Source organism: Macaca thibetana, chromosome 4 (assembly GCF_024542745.1).
Source record: "Macaca thibetana thibetana isolate TM-01 chromosome 4, ASM2454274v1, whole genome shotgun sequence".
NCBI lineage: Eukaryota > Metazoa > Chordata > Mammalia > Primates > Cercopithecidae > Macaca > Macaca thibetana.
Window position 1 is genome coordinate 50,233,623 of NC_065581.1, and position 24,225 is coordinate 50,257,847.

General features: G+C 35.0%; 1 protein-coding gene across 2 annotated transcripts in view; it reads right to left on the bottom strand.

Moving 5' to 3' along the window:
• Positions 1-3,629: 3,629 nt before the first annotated feature.
• MMUT (methylmalonyl-CoA mutase) overlaps positions 3,630-24,225 on the bottom strand; it is a 35,997-nt gene continuing 15,401 nt past the window's right edge. For both annotated transcript variants that reach the window (XM_050786162.1, XM_050786163.1), the window contains exons 7-13: positions 23,188-23,299; positions 22,058-22,173; positions 18,365-18,480; positions 15,423-15,554; positions 12,915-13,062; positions 8,255-8,422; positions 3,630-4,592 (exon numbers count right to left, since the gene is read on the bottom strand). In XM_050786162.1, the coding sequence (XP_050642119.1) occupies positions 4,464-4,592; positions 8,255-8,422; positions 12,915-13,062; positions 15,423-15,554; positions 18,365-18,480; positions 22,058-22,173; positions 23,188-23,299 (921 nt within the window). In that variant the 3' untranslated portion in view covers positions 3,630-4,463. The remainder of the gene's footprint in view (positions 4,593-8,254; positions 8,423-12,914; positions 13,063-15,422; positions 15,555-18,364; positions 18,481-22,057; positions 22,174-23,187; positions 23,300-24,225) is intronic.

Genomic DNA, 24,225 nt, shown 5'->3' on the forward strand with positions numbered 1-24,225 from the left:
TAGTTCTTTCTAGCCATGTGAAAACAGACAATACAGCAAACTAATACAAAACTTACAGTATCTGCAATCTAATGATCAATTACCAAAAAAGCAACACAACCCATAACCAGAAAGAAAATAAATTAATTAATGCAAACTCCAAATGACAGAAATAATAGAATCGTCTTGCAAAAACCTTAGCACAGCTAATATATTACAAATATGTTCAAAATGTAAAGAAAATGTGACAAGAGAAATAGAAAGCTATTTAAAAAAACAAAAAACAAATGTAACTTCTAGAGATAAGAAACACAGTATCCAAATGAAAAATATGTCACTATTGTTAGGGAAAGAACCTCCTCACTTTTAGTTAGGAAATATATGATACAGAATTCTTGAATGACTTAACTAGCACTCTATTATCAGCAGACTATTTGTTGGAAACATATTTTCTGGATTCCCCAGTCTGGAGTTCTTTTTATATATTTTACATGTATTTTCTATATTTTTTTCAATAACACTTTGTGCAAGACTTTGAAAGAGTCCAAGGCTCAGCAAATGAACTTCCCTTCTCCAGATTAGCTTTTTGATAGAACACTGCAGATAGATAAGATGTGATGCAACTAGCCTACTTATAATATTGCTAGAAAGACTTTGCCTTCCCTGTAGTTATGGAACTCCGTCTATTATAGCCAGAAGTTCCACCCGAGTCTATTTACTCCTGACTCATTTGGGAAGAAGAGTCAATAGTGTCTATAATCAGAGCTGTCTTTACAGTAAAGGAAAAGTAGTGCCTGCTTGGTATAACAATTACTGATAGTTGTTACAGTCTTGGAAAAGTCTTATGTATTTACTAATCCCAGTTGACATATATTCATTAATAACACAGAAGCTCTGAGAATTTTGTTTAAAAGACTGGTTTTGAGAAAGTACATCCCCAGATACCTTTGATGCAAATGTTTGATTCAATACAAAAGTGATTCTTCAATATTTTTGTCACCAACCATATGTGTACTGACTCTAAATTTTGGACCTTTCTGTGGAATAATGAATAGCAAATATGGGTAGTTATAAATCTTGATAATGTGACTTTCCTCAGATATGAATATGAAAACTGCTGAGTCTGGAGCCAGCAGACCGGGCTCTATACACGCTATAAATACCATGTCATCGTGGTTAAATCTTCTTCCTTTCTCTGCATCAGTTGCCTATCTATAAAGTGAGGGGATATGATGATTTTGTAATTGTAATGTGTCAGTTTAGCTAGAATGAACTACAGTCTCCAAAATTCCCTTTCTAGTATATTTCCAGTTAGGGTGCGATACAACGGATAAGATATTCCCTCTCTTTTGTGAATTGGAGGATGGAAAGGAGACAGTCATTCTGTAGCACACACACAAACACATTCTGCCAGTCGATGAAACACTAATCTCTGAATAATGCTGGAAAGAAATGTTGTAGATATAATTAAAGCCCCTAAACAGTTGGTTTTAATCAAAAGAGAGATTATCCTGAGCAAGTCATCTGACTTAATCTGATAAAAGCTCACTAGATAAAGAAAATGATGTGGCACAGCTACACCATGGAATACTATGCAGCCATAAAAAAGAATGAGTTTCATGTCCTTTGCTGGGACATGGGTGAAGCTGGAAACCATCATTCTCAGCAGTTTAACACAGGAACAGCAAACCAAACACCGCATGTTTCATTCATAAGTGGGAGTTGAACAATGAGAACACGTGGACACAGGGAGGGGAACATCATACACAGGGGCCTGTTGGGGGGTTGGGGGGCAAGGGACGGGAGAACATCAGGACAAATACCTAATGCATGTGGGGTTTAAAAAACCTAGATGATGGGTTGATGGGTGCAGCAAACCACCATGCCACATGTATACCTATGTAACAAACCTGAATGTTCTGCACATGTATCCCAGAACTTAAAGTATAATTACAAAATAAATAATAATTAATAAACAATAAAAAGGGTTTGAACCTTTCCTGAGCTCAGAGACTCCAGTCACTGAATCAACAATTGCTCTCCCTTCAGTCTATTATCTTCCTTCCTGACTGGTTCCTTGAAGAAAACAAGCTTCAGCTTATGCCTGTGGGGTTCCAGCCAACTCATAAACACACACACACACACACACACACACACACAAAACTCATACACATTCACACACACATTTCTCCTACTGATTCTTCTCTGATTGAATCTGATTATATGAGTTTAAGTTAGTTAATGCCCGAGTTCCCTATTTCTTCAATTCAGGTGTGGATGTGTGGATGTGGTGTGTTTCTCACAGATGAACTTTTGATTCTTCATTAGCCTGTAAACAAAGCAAAGGTATCTAGATCACACTGCCTATGAATGCAACCTCTTCTTCCTATCTCTGTCAGTTACCTCACTGGCATCATGCACATAAATATAATCTTATCAAAGATGAAACAGCTGTAACTGAGATTGGGCACTATTAGATTGATGAAGTGCTGACCTGTGAAACAACACGTATCTCAGTAAGTTAAATTGCTTTGTACCGTATCTTTTGGTTATGTTTTATAATTGTTACTGGAATCTTCTATCTTGAATTGGATGTTTTTGATGAAAGGAAATGAGGAAAGTAGTTATCTTCCTGATCCATTAGTTATTTTCTTATACTATTTGGTGAATATGGGATAGCTTATCTGTATAAAACATCTATCCACTTTTTAAATATACTTGGTTATTTTCCCGATCATTTCCAAAAGTCTGCTCATTGTTGGCCATAGAAGTTTTCATCCAAAAATAAGGATAGTAATAAAAGTCAGATGAAATTTCTTTTGGAATCTAAACAACACTAAAGTGTTTAAGTTTTAACATTTTCTCAATTTAATGAGAAAATTTAATCTTAGAGTCAGGCCAGATTTAATTTCTGTGAGTTATGCCACTGGATATTTCAGAAATAGGTTTTCAAATATCAAGGTTATTGGAGCCCAGTACTTCTGACTTCAGGTACACACACACACACACACACACACACACACACACACACACACACACAATGGATGCGAAATTTGGTAGCAGGTGGCTGCTATTCTTCCTTCCAAAGTAGTCTACTCAAAAGATACTGAATGTCAAGAACTCTAAAATCCTCAAAGATGAGTTTATTTCACGTCACCCAGCAGACAACTGAACACATCACAGAAATCAAATACTTATTAAATTGGTATGCATTGCTTTACAAGGAAAAGTCAATACAATGGCATAGTGAATATATCATTGGACTTGAAGTCAGAGTGTTCATCTGTAAAATGGGAACAATAATCATGACAATACCATTCAGATGATCTTATTCTAAAAATTAAATACATTGTATTACAATGAGTTTGTAACTTCTACAGTAATATATCTATACTTTTCAAAAGATTGCTCTCTGATCTAACACAACAGAAATTTATTACAAAAGATAATTATTTATTTTATATTCATGTACTGTATCATGTTAACAATAAAGGACAACTTTCCTTTTTTATTTAAAAAATTTTTATTTTTATTTTACATTCTGGGGAACATGTGCAGGATGCACAGATTTGTTACACAGGTAAATGACAACTTTCCTTCTTTAGTGAGCAAATCTTTCAATAAGCAAAGTACAGGTGTTCTCTGTGATATTTTTATTTTTGCAATTTATGTTTAATGAGCAAATCTATGCAAGGTAGCATCTTTTTAGATCTGGAAAGTTGAATTCTTTCTGTATCAGACCTACACTCACAGTTGACATCACCACTCCAGACAAAGCCATAACTATAACCTAGGCACTTTCATTTAAAGGAATGTTCATAAACATCTACTCTCCTGGGTCTTGAGCAAAGCCCAGAAATAACAAGGTCAAATGGTCATGCTCAGGAAGAAAGTAAAATCAGACTTGAAGAAATATGATGTCAAATTCCCCATATTCCAACCTGCTGTGCTTGATTTCAATACTTCTTTTATCAAGGTGATTCTGGTAGAATTTGGCTGAGGACTCCACCCAAAATCTCTTTCTCCATGTAAATACACTCCACTAGTTTTTCAAGATAGGTGTTTATTAATATATGGATTTTATTTTCTGGTGCTCAAGACATGTAATGCTAAACTGACAAATGGGACTAGTCAGAGTTTTTTGGGTATAGTTTAATTCTCAATATAAAAAGTAAACAGATTTATAAGAAACACTCTAATAAATACATCACCATGATTTTTTAAAATAATACCTTTGTCTAGAGTTCTTGATAAAGTATTGTTATAGAGAGGTTTTAGAGATTTTATTTTTTAATTTTTGAAGTGAAACTGTATGTACATACGTATAGCATGACGCCAGGCTTATAAGGAAGGTATTTTAAAGTAAAGCTTTCAAGGAAAGTACAAATCAGGTATTAAAATTAAATTGAAGACATACCTTTACTCTCTTCTTTGATCATAACTAAAATAATATTTTAGAAAAAAGCTAAAACAAAAAGAGGAAATTATACAGATTGCTGCTTCTTTTCCAAACACTTCTCAATATCATCAAGCACTTGAACGGCAGCCTTTGGAATTCGAGTCCCAGGACCAAATACATTGGAAACACCAACTTCAAACAGAAATTCATAATCCTGTCGAAAGAATTTGTTTAATTAATAAGAGACACTATTTCCATTTTCAAGGAAATAAAACACTATCCTTTCTTCTTTGTCCCTCAAATACCCAAAACCTTCTCAACTGGTATACTATTGGCATGTGGGTCTAAAAAATTCTTCCTTGATTGGGAGTGCTACTAATAGCTCTCAGCACCAGTCTTCCGGGCCACATTATTTAAAAAACAAAACACTCCACCCATTTTCTAAATACCTCTATGTGTTGTTTGTGGTGGGAAGCTGGATATCCTGAGAACTTCTGAGCCTTAAGTCATAATTTTCTCTCACCTAAATTTTCACTACTTGTCATTATTTGTGTTAAATTTAGTATCATATGATAAGTTTGAGCCTAAAAAACTATTTTCTCCTAGGTATTCTGTCTGCAGTTAGTGAATGGTGGCACTTTGAATTTGGACACCTGATAGATTTCCTACAAATGAAAATAAGCCCTTTTTTTTCATTCTCTGTTGCTGTTGTTTTTTATTTTATTTTATTTATTTATTTTTTTAATTTTTTTTATTTTTTGAGACGGAGTCTCACTCTGTCGCCCAGGCTGGAGTTCAGTGGCGGGATCTCGGCTCACTGCAAGCTCCGCCTCCCGGGTTCACGCCATTCTCCTGCCTCAGCCTCCCGAGTAGTTGGGACTACAGGCACCCACCACCACACCCGGCTAATTTTTTGTATTTTTAGTAGAGACGGGGTTTCACCACGTTAGCCAGGATGGTCTCGATCACCTGACCTCATGATCCGCCCGCCTCGGCCTCCCAAAGTGCTGGGATTACAGGCGTGAGCCACCGCACCCACCATTTTTAGTTTATTGTAACAGTCAAAGTATGAGTGAAAAGATAGCAAGGGCACAAATAACCCTGCAGGATTTAGGCTGTTTTAACATCTGAACATTTGTAGCTACAATATCGATTGCGGTTACGATGTGCTATAAGAACCTGATCCTTATCCAGTAGAGTGATCATATATGACAGGACAGTCTGATGAGTGATCATATATGACAGGACAGTTTATTGTTGCAGCACCCTTTTTAAGAGCACCCATTTCTACTCTCAAGTGATCATATTTGGATGATAAATTATATGGTCATGCTAATTACTCCCCAACTACTACTTTTCTGTCTCTATTATATAACTGTATTCTTATAATACTATAATGTTGCAATAGAACTTAACACATCTCATTGAACTTGTCTCCTTCTAGTCTGTGAAATTCTGAGAGCTGAGATCATGTCCAATCTCTTTACCCAGTATGTGACACATAAAAGTGCTCAAAACATGTCATTGTTCTTGAGCAGATGCTACAGAGTTTAAGAGCTCATAAAGGAACTGAATGAAATGTGTAATAATCATCATCTCTAAATTGGAGATTGTCAGATTAATAGGTCATATACTTCTCTCCTTCCTAAAAATCCCAAGTACATTTGTCCTGACATCTGAGTTATGGATTTAGAATGGAGGATTCAACTGGAAGAGAAATGCAAAATGTTGCAACTGCAAAAAGGGTATATGACTTACCTAACTCTTTCTTACGTAAGCCTTGTAAAATATACCTTTGTGAGAGGGTAAAATGTTCACAGTCAGTGAATCTGGGTAAAGGGTATACAGACATTTTTTGTACTATTTTTATTTTTGCAACTTATCTGTTAGTTTGAAATTATTTCCAAATAAAAATATATGTTTGAGTGTCCTCCACTTAGCTGGGCCAGGGATAGCATAGTACTTGCTTCAGGATGGAAGCAGGCATCGTGAGTCTGCTCAAGCTGCTGAAAAAAACTTGGAGGCAACTGCCGCTAAGAGAGTTAGAAAATCCTGATTGTAGTAACATACCGGTGAGGACAGACCACATTTATTCATTTAATCAGACAGCAGAAACAGTAAGCTCCACATGGCAGAGGCTGTATCTGTTTGATTAGCCACTAGATATTAGTGCCTTCTAATTTAAAACTAAGTGACCTTTAATTGAATAATAGCAACATTTTACATATTCACTTCAACCAAATAGTGAGAAAATAAGGGTGTTAACTGCTATAATTATATAATATGGGATACCCATATTCACACAAAAGTATAATACAGAAAATGGTCCTTATCCTCAGTTGTTAAATTCATGGGAAAAATCACATGGAAAACACTTAAAGATGTTCTAAGTAATTTAAATATCCAGAGAATTAATACAACTTATTTGAAATACAATTCTTGAAAATGTCAGCTCACTTATATAATAGGCCTACATTTTTTTTCTCAACATGAATTCCAATTCAAATGTTTTCTACTGGCTAATTATTTTGGTCCTTACATTTTAATATCATGCCTAGGTATCACAGACTCTAAAACTGCAACACTGATAGAAGTGTCCTGCAGACAGACTGCAATAAAGAATAACTACCCTTTATTTTCTCAAATAATGACCTATTTTATGAATATAATGGGAAAGTATATTAACAAAAAGAATTTTGTGTTGATTATATCATATTAAATAATGTGCTGTTGGAAAGAAAATAAATATGTAGTTTGTTCACTAGCCCCACTTTATTATGAATCTCACAACCTTATTCATATGAATTTTCTCCTTTCACGAGTAGTATATTAATGCATTATTCTATATTCTGAGCTTTAATGGAGAAAAAAAAAGCCGTAGAGCTGGAAACAAGGTCACACTTCACTGATGGATTCCTGCTATAGCAATGGGGCCTTTGTAGCATCTATGAGTCATTTACTTACAGTGGCCTCATATACAGTTCTTCTAACTTGACATTTTTTCCACTCAATAAAAAAGAAAATCTTGATATAATTGAGAACTGGATTGGAAATAGAACCTATTTGTAACTTAAATAACTATTTTAACTGGCCAGGAATGTCATATGTGGAAAGTGTCTCCCTACCTCACTAATAAATTAACTGATATCATTGTAGGTAACATCTATTTCTCCTTTCCTAAGAGGACTCACAGTTTTGTTCATGTAGTCACCTCCTCCCCATTCAGCCTACAATTTTCAAGACAAGCTGATCCTATTTATGTCTGCAATAGGATATTTTTGGCTCCCGAAATACCATACCCTAATCAAATTAGCTTAAATAATAAAGGGTTTTATAGGACCATGTAAATGATACAGCTCTGAGGTAAGATAACATTTAGGGATGGGACCATCCTGGAGGAAAAGGACAAGGTAGCTCCTTCTAAATGGAAGCAAGCAAACTAAAGGACTCATCCCACCCCCCAGGACAAGGAATACTCACTATATGTCTGGCTAGGATTTGATATATTCACTGTGTATTTACTACCACTGTTCTCTACTCCACTTAAGAGTTTTATTACTTTTATCCTTTTCTTTCTCCATAACTGTTTATTGAGAATGAAGGTAGACATCTGGCACAGGTTATTGGTTTGTAAGGAGGTAGTTCTCTCACTGAAGGTTTGTAAAGTGTTAAGTTAAATTATACATAATGAATTGCAATATAACGTGAATATAAAACAACACTGTCCACTTTTAGACCTTCTAGAATTTATTTAGTGAAATCAACAGGAAATAAATTTGTTGTAGATTTAGGAACATATTATCTTTAGAACCACATATAAGCTATCATTACTCAGGATTCCCATCACAGTACTAGAAAAATAGAGATGAAAAATACCTGAGGCGGTATCACCCCTCCACACATGACAAGAATATCTGGCCGTCCAAGGGAGTTAAGTTCTTTGATGAGTTCAGGAACTAGGGTTTTATGACCAGCAGCAAGGGTGCTTACGCCCACAGCATGCACATCTGCATCCACGGCCTGCTGGGCCACTTCACGAGGAGTCTAAACAGTCAGAAAGTAAAGATAAATCATTGTTTATTACTAGATAATGACTATAAAAACCCTGGAAGACTATCTAGGCAATACCATTCAGAACATACTAATAGGCAAAGACTTCATGATGAAGATGCCAAAAGCAATTACAACAAAAGCAAAAATTGACAAATGAGATCTAATTAACCTAAAAAGCATCTGCACTAAAAAGGATACTGTCAACAGAGTAAACAGAAAACCTACAGAACGGGAGAAAATTTTTGCAAACTGTGAATCTGACAAAGGTCTAATATCTGCATCTATAAAAAATTTAAACAAATTTACAAAAAAAAAACCATTAAAAAGTGAGCAAAAGACATGAACAGACACTTTTCAAAAAAGACATACATATGGCCAACAATCATATTTTAAAAAAAGCTCAAAATCACTGATTGTTAGAGAACTGCAAATAAAAACCCCAGTGAGACACCATTTCACACCAGTCAGAATGGCTATTATTAAAAAGTCAAAAATAACAGATGCTAGCAAGGTTGTGGAGAAAAAGGAACGTTTATACACTATTAATGAGAGTGTAAATTAGTTCAAGCATTGTAGATGACAGTGTGGTGATTCCGCACAGACCTAAAAACAGAAATACCTCCCAACCCAGCAATCCCATTACCGTACATATACCCAAACGAATAGAAATCTTTTCATTATAAAAACACATGCATGCAGCCGGGCACGGTGGCTCAGGCCTGTAATTCCAGCACTTTGGGAGGCAGAGGCGGGTGGATCACTTGAGGTCAAGAGTTTGAGACCAGCCTGGCCAACATGGTGAAACCTATCTCTACTAAAAATACAAAAATTAGCCAGGTACAGTGGCACGTGCCTGTAGTCCCAGCTACTCGTATGACTGAGGCAGAAGACTCGCTTGAACCCAGGAGGTGGAGGTTTCAGTGAGCCAAGATCATATCACTACACCCCAGCATGGACGAAAGAGTGAGACTCTCAAAAAAAAAAAAAAAATACACATTCACATGTATGTTCATTGTAGCACTATTCACCACAGCAAAGACATGGAATCAAGCTAAATGCCCATCAATGATAGACTGGATAAAGAAAATGTGATATATACACACTAAAGAATACTATGCAGCCAGAAAAAAAGAATGAGATTGTGTCCTTTGCAGGAACATGGATAAAGCTGGAAGCCATTATCCTCTGCAAACTAACACAGGGACAGAAAAACCAAATACCACATGTTCTTGCTTATAAGTGGGAGCTAAATGATGAGGACACATGGACACAAAGAAGGCAAAGAGGGAAACAACACACACTGGAGCCTATCAGAGGTTAGAGGAGCAGGAGGAGGGAGAGGAGCAGGAAAAATAACTAATGGGTACTAGGCTTAATGACACAAGTTTACCTATATAACAAACCTAAACATGTACCCCTGAACTTAAAATAAAAGTTAAAAATAATAATAATAATTTTTTTTGAATACTAAACGAATGTTTCCTCAAATGTTGGGGGAGGTCTTCCTAATGTAATGCCTACAGGTATCAGAAACTTTTAAATTTAATATTCATCATTATATTATTATTTCCCTCAGAGAACTTTGTTCTGATTATCTACATTTTTCATCAAATTTTCTGAAAGCAATAACTCAATCCCTAATTTTTAGTTTATGTTGTGAATATTCCAACCACAGCCAATTTCACCCTATTAACATGACATTACTAAATGCAAAGCAGAAAAGATGCACAATAGTCACACAATTACACAGTATCTCTACCATATAGATAAAGCAGATGGAAATAACCTAAAGAGCAGATAATAATAAAACACAGTAAGTATAGGGAGTGATGAGTTTTTAGTACTTATTACCTTTGGTTTCAAGCAATAGTAAAAGGTCTAATCTCTAGAATCTATAAGGAACTTAAACAAATAAGACACCATTTCACACCATGAAAAACAAGTGTCTTTTGAAATTCTTAAAAATTTAATTCCTGGAGGCCTCGCTATTCCTTAGTGGTTCTATCAATCCTGCCTATATATCTGTAAGTAGTCCCTCCATTAAATTTTCTTCAAAATCCTAGCTGAGATTTGGTTTCTCTTGAGATCCTGACATTGCTCTAGTTAAGGTCCTCACTGTTTCTCATTTTTTTTCTTCACCGGACTCCTTGCATCTAGTTGCAGCTCTTTTCCATCGACTTCAGAGAGTGATTTTTACTAGAAAGCGAATGGCACTGTGCTTCTGAATCAAACAAAAGTTTCAAGGATCAACAAACATAAGTTTCTGGGTTTCTTGTAACAAGTGAGGTGCCCTCCTTGTCCATATTTTAGTTACAGTAATTTTCATGCTCTGATGTAATTACAAGTAAGTAAATCTCTCTTTGTTAGGAGATTGTAACCTCCTAGAGGACAAAATTGTATCCTACTCAACTCAGAGCCTAGCATCTGGTAGATGTTTAATAAATATGTATTAGATAAGGCTTTTCATATAAAATTATTACAATGTACTTTTTAGACAAATTTTTTTTGTATTATCATTCTATGGAAAATATCAGTGTAATTTATCTCCAGCAAATTATTTTCCTGTCTAAGTCTAATATTCTGTGACTAAGTAACATATTAGTAGAGAGCTAAAAAACAAAAACAAAAATAAACAAAAATAACTTTACTTATGAATTGAGCTTATATTGCTATTTGATTTCCTTTTCAAAACACTTTTCACCAATCCCATGTGGGCTATCTTTCCCACAAAATATTAGTCAAATCTCCATAAAGAGTACAATAAGATCTTTGAAAGTAATCTTCATAGTTCCAGGCATAATCAGTTTTAGTTCTGAATTGACACTTTTAAAAGTCTGATAATTATATTTTATTTTTATTTCTATCATAATTAATTGGACTATATGTGTTATGGTTAATACTGAGTGTCAACTTGGTTGAAGGATACAAAGTATTGACCCTGAGTGTGTCTGTGAGGGTGATGTCAAGGGAGATTAACATTTGAGTCAGTGGGCTAGGAAGGGGCTAGACCCACCCTTAATCTGGGTGGCCACCATCTAATGAGCTGCCAGCACGGCTAGAATATAAGCTGGCAAAAAAATGTGAAAAGAGAGACTGGCCTAGCTTCCAAGCCTACATCTTTCTCCCGTGGTGGATGCTTCTTGCCCTCGAACATCAGACTTCCAAGTACTTCAGTTCGGGAACTCGGACTGGCTCTCCTTGCTCCTCAGCCTGCAAAAGACCTATTGTGGGACCTTGTGATCATGTGAGTTAACACTTAATAAACTCCCCCTTATATATATATATATATATATATATATATAAAAGCTGGGGGAGAGAAGGCAGGGTGGCAGGAGTGGAGACCATGGGTATTTGAGCCACTTTCTCATGTAATTTACTTGTGCCTTCAGGATCTGCTCAAGCCCAATCACATATATACTACTTCCATTTGATGATGGAATACTGCTGTGCATGACCCACTTTATGGTTAGATGGGTCAGAAAGCACCCAGTTCATGATAGGCAGTTCTGGCTGTATGGTGACTTGATGACCCATAGCCAAACGTTCAGTTTCCACCAAAGCCCAGCAACAGGCCAAGAACTGTCTCGCAAAAGGAGAGTAGGTATCTGCAGAAGATGGCAGGGCCTTGCTCCAAAATCCTAGAGGACTCTGTTGTGATTCACCTATGGAGGCCTGCCAAAGGCTCCAAACATCATTGCTATCTGCCACTGACACCTGAAGCACCCTTGGATCTGCTGGGTCATATGGCCCAAGTGGCAGAGCAGCTTGCACAGCAGCCTGGACCTGTTGCAGAGCCTTCTCCTATTCTGGACCCCACTCAAAAGTGGCAGCCTTTCGGGTCACTCGATAAACAGGCCAGAGTAACACACCCAAATGAGGAATGTGTTGCCTCCAAAAATCCAAATAGGCTCACTAGGCGTTGTTCCTCTTTCTTGGTTTTAGTAGGGGACAAATTCAGCAATTCATCCTTCACCTTAGAAGGAGTATCTCAACAGGCCCCACACCACTGGACCCCTAGAAATCTTACTGAGGTAGAAGGTCCCTGAATTTTAGTCAGATTTATTTCCCATCCTCTGGCAAGCAAATGTCTCACCAATAAGTCTGGTGTGTTTGCTACTTCTTGCTCATTGGATTTAATCAGCATAATGTCATCAATTAATGGACCAGTGTGGTATCTTGCAGAGGTGAAAAGTGATCAAGATCTCTCTGAATAAGATTATGACAAAGCCGGAGAGTTAATAAACCCCTGCAGTAGGACAGTAAAGGTATATTGCTGGCCTTGCCAGCTGAAGGCAAATTGCTTCTGGTGGGCCGTATAGGCAGGAATGGAGAGAAAGGCATTTGCCAAGTCAGTGGCTGCATACCAGTTACCAGGAGGTGTGTTAATTTGCTCAATGTCTTGGTCTGTCATCATTTTACTACTATTTCTAAATGTAAGTGACTAGTACATACTTTTGAAATTCCCCCCAACAGTTTTTAGTACCTGGAAAAGAGGGCCTATGTCCACATCAAAACCAAGATCAGCAAATCCTGTAGCTATAACTTTTGCTCCTCTGTCATGGCCATCTTGTCCCATTTTTGCTACAAGAAGACGAGGTCTGCGACCTTCACGTTCCATGAATTTATGAACCCTAAAAAACATTTAAAAATATATCAGTAGTTAGATATTAATTTTCCAAAGGTGAGATATAAAAACTAATTTATTTACAGCAAATCTTTCAAGTTTATTTAAAAATACTTAATTTGTTTACTTATATTTTGGGTTTTTTTTGTTGTTGTTCTATTTGTTTGATTTCCAATTTTTATTTTACATTCAGGGGTACATGTGCAGGTTTGTTACACAGTTAAACATGTGCCATGGCGAACAGTTGCATAGATCACCCCATCACCTAGGTATTAAGGTCAGCATCCACTAGCTATTCTTCCTGATGCTCTCCCTGCTCCCATCCATATTTTGTTAATGTATCTATTTACATTGAAAGCTCCATTAAAGCCATCTCCCCCTTAGAGGAAAATCTGAAAGATGGCACAGACTGTAAGCACATAGCGCTGAGAACATCATGGTGAAGTAAGACAAAAAATGACAACCTCCCACCTTCATGAGCCAGTGTACAGAGTACAACATGCAGAAAGATTTAAATATAAGCGAAAAAGTGACTTCATAGTCATTTATACATATATGTGACAGACTAGATGCTTTGAATTGTCCATATCTCATCTACCCTTCATAAGTGTGAACTCTCCCAAGCTAAGAGCAATATGGTTTCTTATAATGCTAAATAATCAAAATGCTTGCTTGCTCCATCGACAAATTTACTTCCAACACAAAAAAGCACTTATCTTTGTTAAAAGAAAAAAAGTTCCACTTTGATGACTTTTACCTTGGCTGTTTTGATATTTACCTAGTGTACAAGTATTGAAATTCAGTTTTTAATAGGAAACTTGTTACAGAGGTTGGAAAGACCAATCATCAAAAAGCTAGTTTTTACATTTGAGAGATATGATCACATTAATATATATTTCCAAGTCATGCTGTGGAAGTATAAGTTATTATCAGTTCAATAAATACTGATTGTAATGTATGCATAGATGCCAACTAAATGTTTACTTTCAATTACGAAAATCAAGATTTTATAATTATTTAAGCAATAAATAATGTAAACAAATTCAAAAAATATGAAACTCTACCAGAGTAAGCAGATTGAAATATAAATACCTGGAGGATATGAAGCAGTATCATTGTTAGTTAAACATCTGTTTGACATGAGAAACTCCTGAAGGGGACCATAGTGAAAGTTCAAAATAGTATTAATTATATGAAAACTAATATTATTAGTTTCAATATTTAATATTTATTATTAAATAAAAACAAACAACCCCATCAAAAAGTGGGCAAAGGATATGAACAGACACTTCTCAAAAGAAGACATTCATGCAGCCAACAGACACATGAAAAAATGCTCATCACTCGCCATCAGAGAAATGCAAATCAAAACCACAATGAGATATCATCTCACACCAGTTAGAATGGCGATCATTAAAAAAATCAGGAAACAACAGGTGCTGGAGAGGATGTGGAGAAATAGGAACACTTTTACACTGTTGGTGGGGCTGTAAACTAGTTCAACCATTGTGGAAAACAGTGTGGCGATTCCTCAAGGACCTAGAACTAGAAATACCATTTGACCCAGCCATCCCATTACTGGGTATATACACAAAGGATTATAAATCATGCTGCTATAAAGACACATGCACACGTATGTTTATTGCAGCACTATTCACAATAGCAAAGACTTGGAATCAACCCAAATGTCCATCAGTGACAGACTGGATTAAGAAAATGTGGCACATATACACCATGGAATACTATGCAGCTATAAAAAAGGATGAGTTCGTGTCCTTTGTAGGGACATGGACACAAGAACAGAATACCAAACACCGCATGTTCTCATAGGTGGGAATTGAACAATGAGATTACTTGGACACAGGAAGGGGAACATCACACACCGGGGCCTGTTGTGGGGAGGGGGAAGGAGGGAGGGGGGAAGAATAGCATTAGGAGATATACCTAATGTAAATGGGTGCAGCACACCAACATGGCACTTGTATACATATGTTACAAACCTGCACAGTGTGCACATGCACCCTAGAACTTAAAGTATAATAATAATTAAAAAAATTAAAAAATAAAAAATAAAATAAAATAAACATTATCATGTACATATTAAAATAATGATAGTACAGATATAATATATATCATGTATATTTCTAATTATATATTATATGTAATGAATAAATTATATACTCTATTAATTATGTTATATAGTCTATATAATATAGATAATATAATTAACATTTAATTTGCTATTTATTATTTTAAAATTCAAAAATTTTCTCAGTTGTATGTAAGGAAATTAAGCTCCCAGTAGATTCAAGGGGATTCTATTAACAGAAAAGATGAAATTCTGGCCTAAGAAACCTTACATATTACCTCTTGATAGCAGATGTTATCTCTTTACTTTCTCCAAATTCCTGGCGATATGCTCCACTCACCATTCGATCATTTGCTTTATGTTCACCAAATACCTTTTTCAGAGCATCTGTGATTTCTCCCACTGTACATCTGAAACATGAAATGGTGGTTCCATTAACTTCATTATTTCGTGATAAAGATATCTACTTACCATAATATTCAATATAATTAAACATATTTTATTACCTAAGACTGTTTATTAACAATAGACTGTAAAAATGTAAAATAAGAATGTTTTTAATGTATTATGAAAGCGTCTCTTCTGAAAGTACTTGTGAAAAATTTATTCTGGATGCCTTTATGCATCCAATTATCTTTTCAACATTTGTCAATCAAGAAATGACTGAATGACCTAAAAATTATATATATAGACAAGTATCTGACGGTTGCTGAATAATTCACCACTAAACACAAATGGATAAAGAGAAACACTCCCATAAATATTTTTTGATAAGAAGTAAATCTTTTAGCATATTCCATCCATTTGTTCACTAATTCATCCAACATCAGCTGTGTGCCTAATATGTGCCAGATATTACTATATCTCTATATCTACTAGAGCAATACAGTAATAAACGAGACCAAAGAAAAAGTGCTTGTTCTTATAGACATTAACATCTGTAACATCTAGTCAGAGGATGCACATGATAAACAACTAAATTAATAAATTAGTAAGATAATTTCATAAGGCAATAAGTACTATAAAGACACTAAACCAGGCAAAGATGGAATGGGGTGTCTGGAAGAACTATTTTAAAGTTATTGAAGATGTGAAGATATGACTTTTGAACTAAGATATAAATTATAAAAAAGGGGATCCCAAGGGAACATAAAAGAGTAAGAGTGTTTGAAAAAGGAAGCACTAAAAGCAAAGGCTCTGAGATGTAGGAAAATATGTTTTATGTTCTAAAAATAGAAAGAAGGGCATTAGGAACACAGCATATTGAGGAAAGTGGTATAAGATGAGGTCAGAGAAATGGGCAAGAGTCACATCTAGCATATCTTGCAGACTATCGAAAGATTAGGTTTTAATCTAAAAGGAATGGGCAACCGTCAAAGGCCTTTAATAAAAGTCATCTAATGTAAATGATGAGTTAATGGGTGCAGCACACCAACATGGCACATGTATACATATGTAACAAACCTGCACGTTGTGCACATGTACCCTGGAACTTAACGTATAATAATAAAAAAAGTCATCTAATTTCTTTTATGAAATCAGTAGTAGAAAAAAACAACACATACTATTTATACTATACCTTAACCAGTTAAAGCAACATATTTTTTTAAAAGTTCATTATATTAAGAAATAAACACTTAAAAGCAAAAGTAATCTATTTAATGATGTTGCCATATATTGGGAGAAAAATTTTCCGTGGGTCACTTGCATTTCTTCATATCCTGTGGAGCAAAGCACTGATGGCTCTTTATTCTGGACTATGTTTTCGAAGATGTCTGTATAGTGAATTGCCTTAGAAGACAGGAATATTAGCTACCCCCAGAGCAAAGGGTAGGTTTGCTTTCTGTCCAATATAATAACGTCTCCCTCTAGAACAATGGGGGCCATGCTTATTACCCATTACAAAAGATTCAGAATCCCTAAGCTCAGGGTTCCTCTCCTTGAAAGTAACCCAATACACTGTACAAGAGGTATCACCTAGCAGCCCTTTTCACATCACTCACATCAATTGGGCATCAAAGGAACTAGCCCAAACCTGCTGATGTTATGGCTATTAATACTGTAGTAACAAACTGTCATTAGGTTCTGATCCAGGGATCTCATATCATCAACCAGCACCCCACTAAACAGGATAACTTGCTAGCTTACAAGAAGGATAATATTTCAGGCCCCTTCTGGTTCTTAATATAATGAATTTATTTATATATTGATATATATAATGAGATAATTTTAAAACAACAACAAATAGAAAAATAATAACAATTAACACATTAAGTGCCATATTCTGTTTCAGGAACTATTTTTAATGCTTTAATGTCTTCACAACAATTCTATTGGGTAGTAAATACAAAAAACTTCACTTTGCCAAATATCACGTCTATGGTAACACAGAAGCAGATACAACATGAGATTAGATTCTGTTTTTTACTTAGCCTTTTAAAAATGCAGGATGACAAAAGTTAGCAGACAAAGGAGCATGTTAAGGGTTACAAATGGCAAAAAGTTTCAAGAAGGAAGAAGTGGTCAATAATGTTAAATACTGTAGAGAATTCAAGATATGGACTAAAAATTATCCACAATATCATACAAAGAGCATTCGCTAGTGAACTTAGTAAGAGCAATTATATTACAGTAGAAAATCAAATGCAATAGACCAAAATGTCAACAGGAGATAGAAGACTAGTAACAATTAACAAGTATTCTACTCCTAAAAGAACATGTGGTTCTAGTAACAAGGGAAGAAGGACTGGGATGAGAGTGTGGGGAAGTTGGTTACTCTTCTGGTTGCTTCATGGTTAAAACTAATTCAAAAGCAATGGGATGACAAGTTTTTCCTATTAATTCTCCGATTAATGTTCCCCTCCCCACCCCAGAGCCATTTTAACTGGTAAAATATCAAGGTAATAGGCATAAACCTAGTGATATACTTGAGAGTCCAACACATTTCAACCTGTGAATCAGTGAAATGGATTCATTTCAGTAGTTTCAAAATTCCTCAGCCACAGTAAAATATACATTTATTAATACATTTCACTCAAAATATGTGAATGTTTTAAATACAGAGGATTTTAAAATGATAAGAATTAAATTTATTATGGATGCCATTATTTTCTTTTGGGCTCGCATGGTTTATAGGGTCAACCTTTCATTTAAGTATACTCTGGAAAGCTAAACCGGCCAACTTTTAGTCTTTGGAAACCTCCAACTTATATATCTCTACCTTGCACGAGATGCATCTACTGCAAGAGCCAGGATATTTCCATCTCCGCTAGCAGCACATTCGGTTAGTGCAGCAAGACAACGTTCAGCCAAAGCTTGATCCCTGCTGGATTTGATCTATGGAAAAAGTCAAGGAAAGGGACAATTTACATGAAGAGAGAATAAAACAGAGATCAAGAGATTAGACTCTGATGCATACCACGTGGCATTTTTTTCCATAATCCTAACTCCAAATATAAGAGGAAAAAAATGAACAGAATAATATATAACCTAGGAATTTTATTCATTCAATTCATTCATTTACTCAGGATTTCCTAAAATAATATTACATTTGGTATAACCCCAACAAATCAGAAACATGCAGGGCAATAATAGTGCTGACCTTCCCAAGCAGCACATGTTACTTAGGCTTTTCTAAAGTAGCAAGACATTGAAAACAAGTAGGTCTTTCATATGAAGTATTTTGAAGGAACACTAAAGATGAGTAGTGACAAGAGAAAAAAAATATGAACTTGGAGAATATTTTAGTTATATTTTAAGTTTCCTTTAGATAAATAACAATATATTAATAATAATATGTATGTATATTGCTGTACTTTTATTTAAAAATAATCTCAAGAGAGAAAGAGAGACTAAGATACACAATGAAAAACATAGTAAAAAATGTTTTCCCTGGGTCCTAACTCTGCTCTGCCAACAATTTGTCAAAATAAAGTTGCATAAATCCATTTTTTTTACAAATTGTACCACCTGTAAGACAGTCTAAAATATGATACTGCTAAAGCTGCCACGAATATTATATAGTATATATAAGCAGAGGTGGTATAGAAAATTTATACAGTCATCCCTCAATATCTTTGGGCAATTGGTTTCATGACCCACTGCCCACGCTATCCACAGACACCAAAATTCAGGGATGTTCAAGGCCCTTATACAAAATGATGTAGTATTGACATATAACCTATGTACATTTTCTTGTATACTTTAAATCATCTCTAGATTATTTATAATTCCTAATACAATGTAAGTACTACATAAATAGTTGTTATACTGTATGGTTTAGGAAATAACAAGAAAAAAAGTCTGTACACATTGAGTACAGATGCATCCATTCTTTTTTTCTGAAATATCTTCAATTCATTATTGGTTAAATCCATAGATGTGGAACCCATAGATATGGAGGTCCAACTATATTTAGGGCAAGAAAAAACTTAACCCCAAATTCTCTATAAAAATGCTCATTTTTGGCTGGGCACGGTGACTCATGCCTGTAATCCCAGCACTCTGGGAGGCCGAGGTGGGTGGATCATGAGGTCAGGAGTTCGAGACCAGCCCAGCCAACATAGTTAAAACCCCGTCTCTACTAAAAATACAAAAATTAGCCGGGCATGATGGCTCATGCTTGTAGTCCCAGCTACTTGGGAAGCTGAGGCAGGAGAATTGCTTGAACTAGGGAGGTGAAGGTTGTGGTGAGCCAAGATCAGGCCACTGCACTCCAGCCTGGGCAACAGAGAGAGACTCCATCTCAAAAAAAAAAAAAAAAAAAAATGCCCATTTTCCTTTATCTTTCATTGGAGACAGAAACAATAAACACATACAATTTAAGAGAAAAATAAAGTAAATCGAGAAAATAATGAAGTGATTTGGCACAGGGTAGTAGGGTGCCATTGTAGATATTGGATCACTGTAAGCTTCTTAGATAAGGTGACATTTGAGCAAAGACCTGAGAAGTATACCTTTTCTGGTTTACTAGAAAACTAGTCGTCCTTAGATTAGGTAGTTTGCTATAATTATCTCAACAACAGATTACTAAAATTCAGGGAGTGAAAACACATGCTAAAATTAATTGGGACTAAGGATTAAAAAAAATAATTTAATACAAAATTACTGTTGAGGTAGTTCACGTTTTTTAAAAAATTACCACCACAGGTAAAATACGGTTAAAACCCATGGGTAAGAGGAAAGCATAAGACGATATAAACTGGAGTTCATTACTGAAGAGAGCTCAGAGTATTGAAGCAGAAATATATTTTGCTCTAAAAATATCTGATTCTAGCTATGAAAGTCAATTTTTATAATAGAAGAACTTTGATTTGGTCATGGTCCTAAGAAGGTTCAAAACTAGGAAAAAGTTACATCAGAATATCCATTTATCCTAAACTGGCACTAGAGTCAAAAAGCCTGCATTCAGGCCGGGCACGGTGGCTCAAGCCTGTAATCCCAGCACTTTGGGAGGCCGAGACGGGCGGATCACGAGGTCAGGAGATCGAGACCAGCCTGGCTAACACGGTGAAACCCCGTCTCTACTAAAAATACAAAAAACTAGCCGGGCGAGGTGGCGGGCGCCTGTAGTCCCAGCTATTTGGGAGGCTGAGGCAGGAGAATGGCGTAAACCTGGGAGGCAGAGCTTGTAGTGAGCTGAGATCCGGCCACTGCACTCCAGCCTGGGTGACAGAGCGAGACTCTGTCTCAAAAAAAAAAAAGCCTATATTCAAATCCCAGCTTTCTCACTTATACTATAAACTTGAGTAACTAAATGAGACTCTCCAATCATTAGTTCCCTCATCTGTAAATGGAAATAAAAATAGTAATTACCTGTTAAATAAAATAATACACAAAAACAACAATTCCAGAAAAGCATTTAGTATAGTATGTGGTACATAGTAAGTGCTCAATAAATGTTATTTATATATAATATAGGAAAACTATTATTCCTATATTGTCATTAATGAATTCCTCTCTGTTGCCCAAAATAAGGTTTATCATTATTTACGATAAATGAAATCCCTCAGGCTATGAAGATATAAAGTTAATAAGAACCTAAAGTATAAGAGAGAAGAAAGGGGTTTTCCAAATACAATAAATACTATTAGATTTTTATAGATTGAACTAAAAAAAAGTCATGCATTAAACAATCTCAGGAAAAGTGAACAAAGAAAAGCCATTAAATTTTTAAGCCTCCTACCCTGGAAACAGCAGTAATTACAAATGCCAAAGATTAAGAGGCCAAAGTAGCTTCACACAACAAAAATATATAGGTTACAACAGTGACAATGAATTTGATTTACCTATTTTAGTATTTCATATGCTTTGGATCAACTCAGTGACAAAATAAGGAGGGAATACAGTACTCTAGTTTCAATCAAAATAAATAAAAGTTATTATATACTGTACCTTACTAAAGCACTAACAAATATAGTTGAATTTTAAAAATCAAAAAGCAAGTAATTATTTAACAGTAGTATCAGATGCTACCATTCTGGTGAAAGAAATCATAATAAGAAGCCCTGAATTCATATACTAACTCTAAACTTTATTCTGTTTTTAACTTTGAGTAAGTTACATAATTATCTAAGCCTTTGTTTTAATCTATAAATTATGGAAGGTATTATTGTAGTGTGGTTTTTAATAACAACTTAGAAGTTTCACAGAGGTAGATATCATGGTTTAAAACAAGTTTTTGGTATCAACAGACTAAGACTGAGTCCGGGTTGTCTAATTATTTATCCTGAGCAAGTTTCTCAAAGCCTTATCTTTAGTTCCCTTACATTTGAAATGATGGAAATTAATACCCACCTCATGCTGTTTTAAGGATTAATTTAAGCACAACAATTTCAGAGCCTAGCCAGTGCCCAGAACACAGAAAATACTAAAAAAAAAAAAAAAAAAAAAAAAAAAAAAAAGCTATTAATACCTTCTGAAGTTTCTCAATCTGCCTGTTTCGCACTGAAGTATTATCAATTGCCAGAACTTCTACGGCGTCTTCTTTTTCCAACTGGTACTTATTTACTCCAACGATGACTTCAGAACCTGGTAATTTCCCAAAGAAAAATTTTATTCCCAAATAATTACCTAATTGTAATGCTCTGGGTATGACGTATTTTTCTTATAAATTTAATATCTCTAAGTAGTATTCTTAAGTCTTAATGAAACTTCGACATAGATCAGCAAATCCCAATCTGAGAAGGGGGTGTGGGAGGAAAGTAGAGGTATATGTCAGAATCTCTGTAAGGAAGGACTTTCATTATTCTACCAAACTATTAATACACACTTTCTCACAGTTTCTAATAAATCTTCTATCACTTCAAAATAACAATCAGAGAAGTTGCCATCTAAGATTTATAAGGTAGAGAATGAATACCCAGTAGCTTTTCTAATATTTTTTTTGAATTCAGCCAATCACTTTTAAACAAAAAAAAGAACGCTTCTATAAGTAGTAAATCAAAATGACAAAGATACTTCCTTACATGATAAAGAATATATTTTACCTCAAACTACCAGATTATTACTCTTATATAAAACTTCCCGCAACCCCTACCACTGGTTATACTCCTTCATATTTCCTTCATAGCACTTATCATGATCTATAATTCTTTATTTGCTTGATCATTTCCCTCTCTTTTACTAGAATGTAAGATTTGTGTGCATAGAGGTCATGTCTGTCCTGTTCACTGTTGTATGCCCAGACATAGCAAGTGCCTCAAACAAAATAAACTAAAAAAGTATTCATTGAATGAATGAATACTCCAATGCAGAGAACACTGATCATCAACAGTGTCATCTTCAAAATGTTAATGACATCTATTCACAAACAAGTACATATATACAATGGGTAGACATCCACACACACTTTGTACATATGCTTGCCTGTGTGCATCCATGTATGCGAAAATACAAACATAGATAAAGTATATGAGAAAAAATTTACCCAAGTTCCATTTTTCATTATTTTTGTTTTAGTAACCATACATGTTATCTTCAAATAGAAATGAATTTCTTTTCAAATGCTGGATTTCATATATGAACTTTCTCACTTTATCTTACCAGAATCTATTCTAGCTTGTCTTCGGGCAGCACATTCTTCAATTCGAAGTTTAGGTATTCCCTCAGCTACAGCTTTGGCCATTCCACCCATTTCTTCAATTTCATTAATGAGCTAAAAAGAAAAACATTAACAAAACTAAAAGAGAATATTAAAAATGTGTATAAACTATACAAATTTGTTATGAGTGTTACATAATTACTAATATTAATAAAATTATAAACTAAATTTTGATGTTTCATAAGAACATAATTAAATAAACACCAAAGACATTAATTAGAATTTGTGTGTTTATAGTTACTTGAAAAGACAACTAACAAGTATATTCCAAAAAACACAAAACCTCTTAAGTCTTGGGAGAAAATTAAAGCCACATCAATTCTCTAATCTTTATTTTTAGGTACCTAAAGTTTTCATAATTACATAAAGTCTCTAAGAAAAATATATTTTAAAATGTAATTTACTTTTTATTTGAGCTGCAGAGAAACAATGTAACCTCATCTTTAATGAAATCAGGAAACATTTAAACTTTCAATCATAGCTTCTATATGAAAGCAGAAAGCAGACAGTGGAATGATATATGGCTTAGCAGAAAGGATCAAGTTCAACCCGCTTTTCCCTGATGAATTCAAGATTCTACGTAATTGGATTCTACGTAAGTGTAAAATGAGAAGCTAAAAAAGAAGAAGACAATTTCAGAGTCTGCAACCACCCCTCTCTCATTCTGTCAGGAGAACCAACGTTTACTGTCTACAGCAAATGAACTCAAGATGCAATGAACTATCAAACACCAAATACAGAGAGAAGTAAGGGTAAGATGTCTTACCAAAATAAAAGCCTGTACTCTAACTAAAGGCTAATAACAAAAAGCACAGAGAGAAAGCAGAGACAATACAGGACGCAAAAGAAAACTTCAGAAAATATCATGAATTCAGAATAAAAAGGGATTCTGCACTAATGCAACAAATGAAGATGACATTAATTATAAGGGGGAAATTAGAAAACAAAAATGAGCTCTACGAATTAAAAATACATGAATG